General features: G+C 38.9%; 2 protein-coding genes across 6 annotated transcripts in view; both read left to right on the top strand.

Annotated features, from left to right (window-relative positions):
• The first annotated feature begins 6,078 nt into the window (after window positions 1-6,078).
• Window positions 6,079-7,989, top strand: LOC118806373 (C-C motif chemokine 13-like). Its single transcript, XM_036567787.1, has 3 exons — window positions 6,079-6,211; window positions 7,251-7,371; window positions 7,666-7,989. Exons 1-3 carry the CDS (start codon window positions 6,148-6,150, stop codon window positions 7,775-7,777), a joined length of 297 nt encoding a protein of 98 aa, XP_036423680.1. The 5' UTR covers window positions 6,079-6,147; the 3' UTR covers window positions 7,778-7,989.
• Window positions 7,990-9,916: 1,927 nt separating this feature from the next.
• The window catches only part of LOC118806649 (regakine-1-like), a 63,048-nt gene continuing 60,345 nt past the window's right edge, over window positions 9,917-12,619 (top strand). Inside the window, exons 1-4 of one of the 5 annotated variants that reach the window (XR_005007136.1) lie at window positions 10,161-10,499; window positions 10,581-10,673; window positions 10,776-10,817; window positions 10,908-11,157. The gene's annotated coding sequence lies outside the window, so the exon portion shown is untranslated. The other 4 variants (XR_005007132.1, XR_005007131.1, XR_005007134.1 and 1 more) reach the window with 4 other exon arrangements.

Raw genomic sequence — 12,619 nt, 5'->3', positions numbered from 1 at the left:
GATAGATAGATAGATAGATAGATAGATGGATAGACAGATGAATGAACAGACAAACAGATTGATAGACAGTGTTCAAATTTCATTTTAAACAATTTCATAAACATATTAATCAGCTTTATCAGACTCAGGTAAAAAAGAAGCTGCTATATGTTGACAAATAAGCCGAACGGAACTGAAATAAAGGGGAAAAGCACAGTTTATTTATATATGTTACACACAGTTATCTCAGCTGTCTCAGTGCACTGTGTAGGTGTACAGTTAGTGATACAGTTCATGTTTTCCATTCACACAGTTTGTGTTAGCCACCCACTACTCCTTCATATGTGGTATGTTTCTGACCACAGAGCTGCTTTGGGCTGGATAATTTTGTTTGGTGGACTTCCTCAGCTGCAGGGGGCTAATAAACTGTGCAGAGACAGAAGGGCTGACTGCTCATCTACAAAGTGCACCCATCCATTTTTATCCACAACGGGCCAGCATGGCTGGAGTTTTTCATTCCAACAAAGCAGGAGCACCCGAACAGCTGTCTGAAGAGTGAAGCTGACTGAATAAACAGCTGGAATCAAGTGTGCTCCTTCTGGATTGGAATGAAAACCTGAGCCACACTGGACTGACCTGTAAGGTAGATGTTTCTGATAAAATGGCCAGTAAGCATACACAGCAAAAAGTGTTTGTAAATATACATGTTTAATTCATGTGGAATGTACATTGTAAATTCAAAGCCACATGTTTTTTTCAGTGGACAGGTGGTACTGAATGAAGGCCCAGGTCAGTGGTTGGAGTTGAGGGAATATGTGGAACTGCTTAGATATATAGATAAAAGAACTTTATCACTGAAGTGAATTAACATACTGTTTTAAGAGAAAAGCTGCTTACACATCTGCCCTTGATACTCAATGCTGAGCGTAAGGCAACACAAACTGACTGAAAGTTATGGCCATAGGGAGATAAAGAGTATGATATCAGAAGACAAGAGAGCTTCTTCACTCTTACAGACGTGAAAGCTCCTGTGCGCCGCTCCACTGCAGGAAAATGAACGCAGGCATTTCTTTGTAATATGAAAAAGAGTTGCACTTCCTCATTCTGCTCTCACTGCTTCCTTCTCAACTCTGAGTATTTACACTCTCAGCCTGTCTGGTGTTTTCTCAGCCACATTTCCGACAGGCCCACTTCAGCGAACTGAACATGTGTAAAAGTGTTTCAGTTTGGACAGTTTCAGTCTGATGAGCTGATGAAATTTAACTTTGACCTTCATACATTTACACTCACTGGCCACTTTATTAGAAACCCATTGCTTACAGCTCTGCAGTGCTTAGAGACTGCAGGCCAACTGTTGTTGCACAGTTTGTTTTTAGGCTTCACATCATTTGCACCCATGAGACTCACGTCCAAATCACAGATACAGATGGTGTTGCCTTAAATTCAGCACCGGGTAACTACGAATGAGAAGCACGTATTTTATGGGCAGTGGCATTACAGTATCTGCAGGCTTGAGCTGAGAGGAGGAGGAGGAGGCTCAGTGCTGATCCTGTCTCAGTCCGGCTTATGGACTGCATCAGGTGTAGCTTTGTTCCACAGTGTTTTTCTTTTTATTTTTTCAGATAATTGTCAAAACAAATAAATAAACAATATCAAAATATATGCGAATGTTCAGCTGTTCTGAAATGTATTTAAACTAAAACTCTTTAGAGAGACTAAAACCACTAGTTTGACATGGACTAAATTACAATGCAGAACCTCTGTTTGTCTGTCTGTCTGTCTATCTAGCTGTCTACACTCTTAAAAAGATGATTCTTTAAGGGTTCTGTAGTAAAAAAAAAGGTTCTATATAGAACCATGAACACTCAGAGAACCCTTTTCTTGATTACAGAGTTCTTTGCATGGTGAAATCGTTCTTCAGATTGGTGGAAAATGTGCTGTAGATGGTTCTATATATATATACCATTTGAAAAGGGTTCTGGATAGCACCAAAAAGTGTTCTGCTGTTGTTATGATGTCAGGTTTGACACAAAAGAAGAACCCTTTTTTAGTGCTATATAGAACTATTTTCAAAAAGATTCTATATAGAACCATCTACAGCACATTCTCCACCAATCTGAAGAACCATTTCACCATGCAAGGAACACTGTAATCATGCAAAGGGTTCTTTGAGTGTTCATGGTTCTATAAAGAACGATTTGTTTGCTAAAGAACCCTTAAAGAATCCTCATTTTTAAGTGTGTAGTTCTCCATCTATCTGTCTGGTTTGTGAAAAACACATATTTACTTACTTCACAGAATCGAATACTTTCTGTTTCTTGGGGCAGATTCTCAGCATGTCTAACAGTAGCTGAGTTTGTTTATGCAGAAGTGATCAGAGAGGCAGTGAGGAGAGAAGAGGAACTGAAGACTTCAGGAACAGAACGTACCTTGGAATATGTCCGATAATGAGAAGCGACGGGGATTTCACTTTTCCACTCTTCCAGCACTGGACTGCTCCCTCCTCTCTCCAGCTCCGTCTCTCTGGGTTCTGCTAGAATGAGGTGCTGCTCTGTTGACGGTGATGCTGTTCTGCTCTGTCCAGCTGGCCTGATGAGTATCCATCAATCTGTCCAACTACAATCACTGCAAAGTATGAAGAAATGACAGTGCTGTATTTACATGTTTAATTATCACCACTGTGAAAGATGAAGGCCTAATACATTCGCTCTGTAAAACACTTTAAAAATAACCTCTTTCCAGAAAAGTTCACCTGCTTCTAAGTTCAACCTGCTTCAGTCTGCTGGAGAACTAAAGCTTGGGAGAAATTTTACCTTTCAGCAGGACTTTGATCCCAAGTATAAGGCCAAAGCAACATAGGAGTGGTTGAACAACAGAGGGTTGAATGATCTATAACAGCCAAGTCATTATTATTATTATCATTATTATTATTATTATTTCATCCTTTCTCTTTACTTCTTCTGTTTTGTCTCTGTTATTTCGGTTCTTTGTTTCACTCAAAGCAGGGGGTGGGTGAGAGGGTAGGGAGGTGGTGTTTGGAGGGGTGTGGGGTGGTTGTGGTGCCACATCACCTTATATCTATATGATCATTAATAAATGATGAGTTGTGACATTAATAGCGAAGTGATTTATGTCCCCTGGAAAAGGGGGGGTGGTGGTGTGGCCAAGGAATGTTGGCCCAGAAATAAAATATATATATATATATATATATATATATATATATATATATATATATATATATATATTTACATAAACAGCCAAGTCCAGTCCAATTGTGAATCTTTGGCACTATTTGAAAATTGCAGTCTACAAGCATCATCCAACCAACCTAAACATCCTGCAGCAATGGTGAAAATCTACCAGTTTGCAAAGCTGATAGAAACGTACTTCAACAGACTTAAAGCTGTTATTGCAAGTTCAAACAAGTACTAGAGTGAAGGGGTTGAATACTTATGCAAGTAGCATTTTTCAGTTTTTAATTTTTGTTTAAAGATCTGCTGAGAAATGATGATTTTTGACTTTAAGAGCATATCAGTTTGTCATAAAATTCCTAGCTGGAACAATCTGTGTAAGTGTCATTTGTAATCCAGACAAATTTGATGACTTTTAAGGGGGTTGAATACTTTTACAAGGCACTGTATGTATGTATGTATGTGCTCACTGCACACATGTACATATTACTGTGAAATATACTTACTGAGGAAGTATATATACTGAGGAACTATATCCATTACACATGCAGCTTTGCATTATGTCATTTTCCATTTCTCAAAAAGCCTTATTTCTGTTTTAGTGACTTAAGAATGATAGTTGAAAGGAAAAGCTAGATTGCAGATGGTTGTGAAGAGATTAGCCAAGAGGCCACATTCATAATGCAGTCAAAAAGTCTTGTCTGGTGATGTAACTGATTGGCCACTGTCGAGTAGTACTTTTTTCTTTAGACTGCACTCTTTCTCTGCATCTTATACACATCTTATACACGTTTTACATATACAAATCATTTTACTGAATATTACACTGTTAAAATGCACTTCTGCAGTGTCCACTTTAATAAAAGCGCATTTTAAAGAGGTTTAAAATGGACAGAGTGGACTGACAAGAGTGATTAAAACACATTTTCTGTTAACAGGAGAAATTGAGATACTCTGTGAATCTACTGACGATAGAAAGTGTCTTAAGTTTTCACACTGATGATAAAGATAAAGGATGATAGCGACCTTAAGCATCTTAGACCGTTTGCCCTAAAGTCCCTGTAGTTACTGAACAATAAGGCTTAGTATGTAAAGAGCCTGGGATTTTAAGGGGTTTGAACGTGTGGAATGGAAATGTGGATGAACATGCAGGTTCCATGGAGCATAAGGAGTGAGATCAGGATCACTGTTCAATATTGTTTTTAACGTGCGCTCCCCCACTTTAGCTCTGCCCTCGGATGTGCATCACGCTTACTTTACAAAAATGACCACTTGCAGTTAAAAACTGATTTTTCAACCAGAGCTCATTAACCAGCTATACAAACTTTGCAATTATCTTTTTTTTTTTTTTAATTTGTACATAACATACATAACACCCATAAAATTTGTGAATCACTGCTCCAGCAGCACTGCTGTGGCTGATCCACTTGCACCAGCGCAACACACCCTAACACACCACCACGTCAGTGTTACTGCAGTGCTGAGAATGATCCACCAACCAAATAGTGCCCGCTCTGTGGGGGTCCATGGGGGTCCTGACCACTGAAGAACAAGGTAACAAAGTATGCAGAGAAACAGATGGACCACAGTCTGTAACTGTAGAACTACAAAGTGAAACTATATGGTCAGTGGAGCTGATAAAATGGACAGAGTGTAGAAACAAGGAGGTGGTTTAAATGTTGTGGCTGATTGGTGCAGCTACTACATCATTGTGGTTAGTTTTATCTTGATGTGGGCCCTTTAACACACTGAACTCAACTCACTGAGGCTTTAGGAATGACTGACTGGCTTAATCGGGTGTGTTATATCAGATGAAGTGCTGAACTCCAGATACTCGAGTATAACATACTGCAGATCTTAAACATTCCCATTGTACACACTGACAGAGAAGCTCTTTCTCTCACGCTGCAGACTGAGCACGCTCAGATCTCTGTAGAGCTTCTGAACATAATCTCTCACGCTTATAAGAAAGAGTGACTGCAGTAAACACTGACATCAGCTTGTTTTTATTTCACTGCTTTCTAAGAAAGTAGTTTTGTGGAGAGGCGAGTGTTTTCATTCAGCAGAAGGCTGAGGTAGTGAAAGTTCACTGCAGAGACGATTTCCTAATTCTATAGTATTCTGTTCTGTGATTCTGTTTCACAGCCGATCAATGAGACACTTTCTCTTTTTATAGAACATTTTATTTACATTTAAAGGTCTTTAAAATGGATCTCTTTAGTGCTGCATGTTGGTTTTAGTTTGATCTATCTGTGTCTGTCATTGTTTTTATCCAGGATGTTCTTTTTTGTCTTTATTTTGTATTTATTTTGTAAATTTCTGTAAAGTGATTCAAGCTCAGCTGATGGCACTGTAAACAATCTGATGCAAAAGGCTGCACACTTGGTCAAATGATGTGAAAATAAGTTAACGCACCCTCTTTAATGCACAGTTATTGTTTATTTGCTGAATTGAACATATTGGGAGAAAATAAACATAAAATGTGAACTGTGCAAAAGTTTTAAGGCATATTTTATTTTGTTTTCCAATATATTAAACTTCGCAAATAAATAGAAATTGTGCACTAATTTTTGCCTGAAGATGCCACATTTGAGTGTGTTCACTCTGAAGGATGTGTTAACTTATTTTTCAAAGAAATTCAACAAAACAAATAACATAAACCTTTGCATAAGACTTTTAGGAAGAGTGTCTACTCTGTGCAGGTCTGTCTCTTGGGGCAGATTCTCAGCAAAGTCTGAAAATAGCTGAGGTTGTTCTTCCACACAGAAGTAGTGTTTGTATTAGAGAAGAGGAAGGACGTTACGCTGGCAGAGCTACTGAGAAATGCACTAAACATTAATTCATTAGGGGATTTCAGCCATGAGGTGATTCTGCTTCCACACTGTATAAATGAGGAGGTGCAGGTCACTCATCCTGCACTGGACTTCTCTCTCCTCTCCTCAGCTCCATCTCTCTGGGTGAAATCTCTTCTGCTAGAATGAGGACTCTGTCTGCTCTGCTGATGGTGCTGCTGCTCTGCTCTCTCCAGCAGGTCTGCAGTGGTGAGTATCAGAAACTCTGTCCAGTTCTGGCTACAATGACTGCACAATATGGAGAAAATGCTAGTACTGCTATTATATAATTTTGTCCGTATGCCTTATAATAAAAAAAAAACAAAAAACAAAAAAAACTGACAACCAGTAATTTGATGGTGATAATTGGCCTGCATTGTTTTGAGCCAAACAAATTTAATTTTCTACAGCTGGATTACATGAGAACCTTTAAAACATCCACAGAAATAAGTTTGGGGCTTATTTGCATATTGAATGTCTAAACTAATTTTGGGATAACAAAAAACAGTATATACTGTGTAGCCCTGTTGGTTACTGGCTTTAACCTTAATAATTAATTGATAACCATTCAAACAGAGAACATGCATTTCTGAAACATACTTGAAAGAGGAATTCCACTGATTTTTCACAAATTCTGCATAAAGTCATACAGAGTGATTTGGATCATTGTAGAGACTCCGGTTTCTTTACAGTGGTGGTGATAGGAACCAGGACTTGTAACACCACAACACAAACATAGCCATTTTATTTACTATCCAAAACCACCGGTGAATCTAAACGTCTTCTCAGCTTTTATATTGATGATGGTAAAACTGTGGTAAATCTGAACGACATATTTTGCCTCACAATGTCCTGCATGTACCTGTCACACATGTACTTTATAAAATGTCAAACTCCATCTCAGAAGTATCATAAAACAGTGTTGTAGTCATCAGGCAGCGTGTTTGCAACCATTTCTTGTAATAACTTTCTGTGAGGGAGCCTTTAAAGGTGGACATCTGGTTCCTATCACCACCACTGTGAACAATTCTCAGAAATTTCTGTAGAACAGAGCATTTCACACCAAACCACTCTGAATGGTTTATTTGGTCTCTTAATAAATTCATTATACAGAATCTTTTTTAAAAATTGATGGAATTCCCCTTTAAGCCTAACGGTCATCTGTTAAAAGTGCTGGAATCTCCTTCTGTGATGCTGTAATGCACTGTAGGCCTGAAACTCATGTTGATACATGTTGACTCCTCTCAAGGAATTGAAGGCATTGACATTGAAGATTGCTGTACTAAGCTGACTAAGTTGCGGAAGATTCCCTTGGCGCGCATTGAATCCCACAGGTGGACCAGCAGCGACTGCCCCATAAGAGCTGTTGTGTGAGTATCACATGATCAGGAGAGTCTCCACAATCAACATGTTGAACTGACTGAATGAACTGAACTGATCTGTAATTAACCAGGAAACCTGATAAACCCAAAATCATCATCACAGAGACGACATTAAAGGCTGATTTTGTATTGTAGTGCAATGATTTAGAATCAATTTTCCATGTGGAATTATTACTAACTATGTCAATTAGGCCACATATACACACTGTCCATGTTTACCAGCTTTGTTTAGTGTTGATCTGCTGTATTAATGGAGTTTTGTCACTTTTTCCTTTGTCACAGCTTTGAGATGGATACTGGAAAGAGCTTCTGTGTGGATCATTCCCTGGATTGGGTCAAAAGTCACATGAAAGCACTGGACCAGAAAAAAGCATCTACAGCATCAAAACTCTAAACATCCTCCAAACCCTGAAGCTGATCATGTGAAGACTGTTGAATTTTATATACAGTACATTTATGCAGTGTTTGTACAGTAAAACAGTAAAATTTTATGCATGCATTTTACTTATCTACATAACACTGTGGAACGAGATGATCTGTCTAATATATTTACAAAAATGTATCATTTGTATTTCTATTTCTTCAATAAAGGTGATTTTACTCCAGTGTCGGACTTGGAACAGTTGAAGTTTTAGTGACTTAATAGTAATATAATAGATTAACATAACATAGTTATGACATTTTTATAACATAGTTTAAAATAAAATTTACATTTTAAATGGCTTTGAAGAGGTTCACAGTAAAGCCAAATGGATTATGGATTAGTATAAATTAAAGCCTCTTCTGATGATGAAAGTGTATCAGTTTGCTGTTTAAGCTTTTTGGTGTCTGAAACGTCAGTGATTTTCCACTGACTGCACTTTTACACACATATGGTGTTTTATCAAATACCTGGGTTTTAAACACCTCAGAATCTCAGATCAGGTCTGTTTTCTATATGATCATCATTTACACTCATTCACTGTTCAACTTAATAGAAACACTTTCCTTACGCTTCCACACACTCTTTCCCTTTATTCCAGCTTCCATTCTTTTCAGGAGACTCACTTTCAGTTCCTCAAAGAATCTGCAGACACACCTCCAAAGTTCAGTCTTAGAAGCTGGTTGATCATTTTCTGAAGTAATCAAACACATTCAGTGGTGTTGAGGTCTGGACTCTGGGGTGGTCAGTCCATCGTTCCGCTTCTTTGTTTGATGTGTCCGTCTCCTTTTCTCAGTGAGGTTCTTCTTGAACAGCTACACATCCTTTCAGACCCATAGCGCTGAGTCGTCTTCTCACAGTGGAAGGATGGACAGAAACACCTGTGGATGTTTTCAGATCTGAAGCAGCTTGATTTTCTCCTGTATTCAGCATCTCTGTACTGAACTAAAAATATTACAAACATATATTTTATAGTTCCCAGAAATCAGTAGGACTCTAGAGAGTCCCAGGGGTTCCCCTCGACTGGTAGGTGACTTAGGCTCATGAGTTATCCTGAATATGACAAGATAAATTTATTACAAGTAAATTACAGTCAAATATGTTTATTACAACTAAATTCGTTTTCAGAAAGAGTCAAATCCATTTCAAGTAGAATGCATATAATGAAATACATCTAATGTTCTCCATCAATTAACACATATAATGTAATTGGTACAGGAGCCACTAATAACCATCAGTTCCATTGTTTGTTATTGATTCCTGCAACAAAAATGTTCATCTTCTGTAATTTAAATCTACTTCAACTTTTGAAACATTATTATTTTTGTCAAGCCAACTTAAAGTTAATTAGCAAACTTTCACTTTTTACTTACATAGTTATCATTTTTCTCTAATGTCTCTAGACATGATCACTTTTGAAATATGAGGCTTTCTAGATATTATTTTTATTAGAACTCTTAGTCTTTGAAGTCTCAGAAGAGACAAACAGTCGTGTCTGGAAATCAAACAGGTTTAACACACACTCATTTGTGGCTTTGGAGATGGACAGAAAACAACACCCTCCAAATATATCCACCTGAAAAGAGCTGAAAGGCAGCTAGCAGTGGCTGCAAAGCAGAGATTGGAGAGCTGAGGAAACAGGAGCTAAGATCAGGGAATATTATTATGAAGAGTAGCGTGCAGTGTACAGTATATACTAGTGCAGTATGCAGTATGTAGTATAGTAGTATGTCATTTCTGAACACAGCCAGAGTCTCTGGTCTCCTCGCTCACACAACATTACTACTTTTACTCCAGGGATTGCTGTCTCCCCTGGAAGGGGGTCTCTGGAGGAGGGTCTATTGGGGAGGGTCTCTGTAAGAAGGTCTATGGGTGGAGGGTCTCTGTAGGAAGGTCTATGGGTGGAGGGTCTCTGTTAAGGGTTGGAATGAGTCCCCCCTCCCTCTCGGCCTCACATATCCTCTCTGGTTCCATCGCTTCAGTAATGTTCTCTAGAGTCAACTCCGACTCTGCTAATTGTAACCAGGAAAGCACCTGAGCCGGTGATGAAGGGATGCAGCAGAGATTAAACCATCCTAAACATTTAATGAGGTTCAGATTATAGTGATATAATGAAAATGAAGCTTATTTCGCATAATAAGGCTGAGGGGGAAACTCAGAGTGATGCAGTGAGAAAATCATTACTGTAGTCTGGATTCTTCTAAAAGGAGCCAGGTGGATGTTCTCCTGTCCCTCTTTTACGAGGCTGAAGTTAGATTCGTATCCGCTGTTCATGTCCGTGATGCAGCTGTTCTGGTGTAACTGCAGCGCCATTTAAGGTGGAACGGAAATTTGAATAAGACGCAAACAAGTAAGGATCAAATCTCAGCTTCACCCTTTTTTCCACAGCGTTCTGTGTTTTATTTTTCGGTTTTTGCTCCGTGAATCGATTCTGCTCGTTGTTTGTAACCTTTATAACCCCGGAGAAAAAAGCTGCGGTGCAGGACGAATCGAAAACGTCCCTCGAGCGAGTTACGGTGAAAAAACACGAGGAGTCGACTCCAAGCATTTCGACTCTTAGAGTCCCTGGCAAAGAGGCGATCCCGACTTCCAGGCGTGGGGGAATCAAAGAATCGATTCTCTTGGAATCGACTCTCCATCACTACCCTTCAGTGTGATAAACAGGTCTTTACTGCCGACTAACGCGTTTACAGATGTGAGTTACTTGTCTTCTGTCTTTGCTCTGTTGATTGACTGTCGTATTAGTTCAACATATTGAACATATCTGTGTGTGTAGATGGTGAGAAACCGTTCCTGTGGGTAAATTTAGGCGGTTCTCTTGTGAACCGCGGACCTAACGGCTGTTTGTGACTCCCTACAGGAAGTTAAAGTGAGTTAGCTTAGCGGGGTAACAGTGTAAACACGATGACTCTTCTGTTCAAGAGCTTAAAATACATGTAGTTCACTGAGTGACTTTGTGTGATTCCTTAAGGTGGAGAGGGACAAAGACTGAGCTGAACTGATTCACACACTGGTAGTTATGACTGTCTGATTATCTGTAATGTTGGGAGAGAGTGTATAAGTCACTATCAGTTATATAACAGCAGATTATGACTCCTTACAGGTCTGGACTGTGGAGAGGAGCTCATACCAAGCTGAAAAGAAATCACTACAGTGGAAAAACGTGAAATGCAATGCACAAATTACGTTACTGTTCCATAGTGACGTGCAGAATATGTGTCAAAATGAAAAACAGAACCTCTATTACATTGTTTTCACATCTCTTTACCTCTTTACTGAATAACAGTGCATGAGGATGTGCATTTTTATAGTTAAATATATATGTACAAAATACAATCCACTTTAAAATGTTATAAAGGCACAACTATATTCCTTTCCACTATGCAGTACTTTAAGCAATATCAAATCAGTGTAATGGATCTTTTTCTACATGTTGCTGCTTAAATGCACGATGTCAAAGAAACTCCTCAGCTACATTAATGGGACAAAACAATACCTTTAAAAAGTAAGCAGATTTTCTTTGACTCTGGTGAAACAGCTCTAATGTTTCCTAACCAGACCTTTCAGCCATAATCTCGAAACACAGTGGTCACATCAAAAATAAAGTGGATAGTCTTCTGTTCAGTAGGCCTTCATGACCATGGCTGTGTTTGAAATAGCACACTGTTTACTGTACACTGCATGTTACTCCTCAGCAATAGTGTACTGTCCAGTATCCAGTGTACGACACAAGTCATGTGCTGTACTACAGGGAAGGGGCGTGGCTAGCCTGCCAGCATCAGGAATTGAGCCAATCAGACTGATCTTAAAACCTAGTCCATTTTCCTCAGCCCTCCAATCACTGCTTAGAAACTGTTGCTATTTGCTTTTCAGTGTGTACGTTTGTATTTTGGTCAAGATATGAGCCTCTGTGACTTTTAAAAGACACCCATACAATGACAGATGGCAGGACATTGTTTTCTACTCATCCCCAAAGCCACAAATAAACTTAAAAAATTCAGCTGTGGATTGTTCTGTGTGGTGACCCTGTGTCATTTTCAGACACACTGTGTTCAGCTGTTTGCGCTAAAGCGGCTAGCAATGGCTTCTAAGCAGTGATTGTAAAGCTGAGGAAACAGGAGTGAAGGTAAAGAAATACTACTATGAAGAGTAGTGTACAGTGTACAGTATATACTAGTGCAGTATGCAGTATGTAGTATAGTAGTATGTCATTTTGAACACAGCCAGAGTCTCTGGTCTCCTCGCTCACATAGGATTACTACTTTTACACCAGGGACACCTGTTTTCGCCTGTTTGTGAGTTTCATTTTCATTACATTCGTAGTTGGTAATATAAGCTGGTTTGACTGAATAAACCGTGTGACTCTGCATGCGAGCCTGAAAAGCTGGTGCTGAGCGGATTGTTTGGCTGAGACCAACTTTAAATTTATACTGATTACTAGGTTTGGGCTCAAGCAGTGCGCAGCATTGTGGTTTGGGTTATTTCAAACACAGCCTCTGTCACCATGACTGTCAGCCTTTCTGTCTATATGGATGTCAGTATATTTATCTGATTATCCTGATTGTTGATTTATCTTTCCATATAGAGAGTCTTCAGAAGGCATTCATGATTATGTACAGTTGTTAGCAAAACTTTGTGCACCCCGGTCCCATTCCAAGTTTTATTGATTTTTGAAGTGAAAATAAATGAACACATGCTCTTTAGAGAAATCAGTTCTGCACATTTTAATGCACAATTTACTTTGTAGTGTATATACATATATATGTATATGTTTATTAGGGGTGGGGGAAAAATCGATTCTTAGATGCATCACGA

Source organism: Colossoma macropomum, unplaced genomic scaffold (assembly GCF_904425465.1).
Source record: "Colossoma macropomum unplaced genomic scaffold, Colossoma_macropomum, whole genome shotgun sequence".
NCBI classification, from domain to species: domain Eukaryota; kingdom Metazoa; phylum Chordata; class Actinopteri; order Characiformes; family Serrasalmidae; genus Colossoma; species Colossoma macropomum.
Note: the sequence above shows the minus strand (reverse complement) of the source record. Positions and strands in the feature narration are given on the sequence as shown.

Coding starts and splice junctions, on each gene's coding strand:
- LOC118806373 (XM_036567787.1), top strand. CDS start 6,148: ATGAGGACTCTGTCTGCTCTGCTGATGGTGCTGCTGCTCTGCTCTCTC. Junction 6,212..7,250: donor TCTCCAGCAGGTCTGCAGTG/GTGAGTATCAGA, acceptor ACTCCTCTCAAG/GAATTGAAGGCATTGACATT. Junction 7,372..7,665: donor TGCCCCATAAGAGCTGTTGT/GTGAGTATCACA, acceptor CCTTTGTCACAG/CTTTGAGATGGATACTGGAA.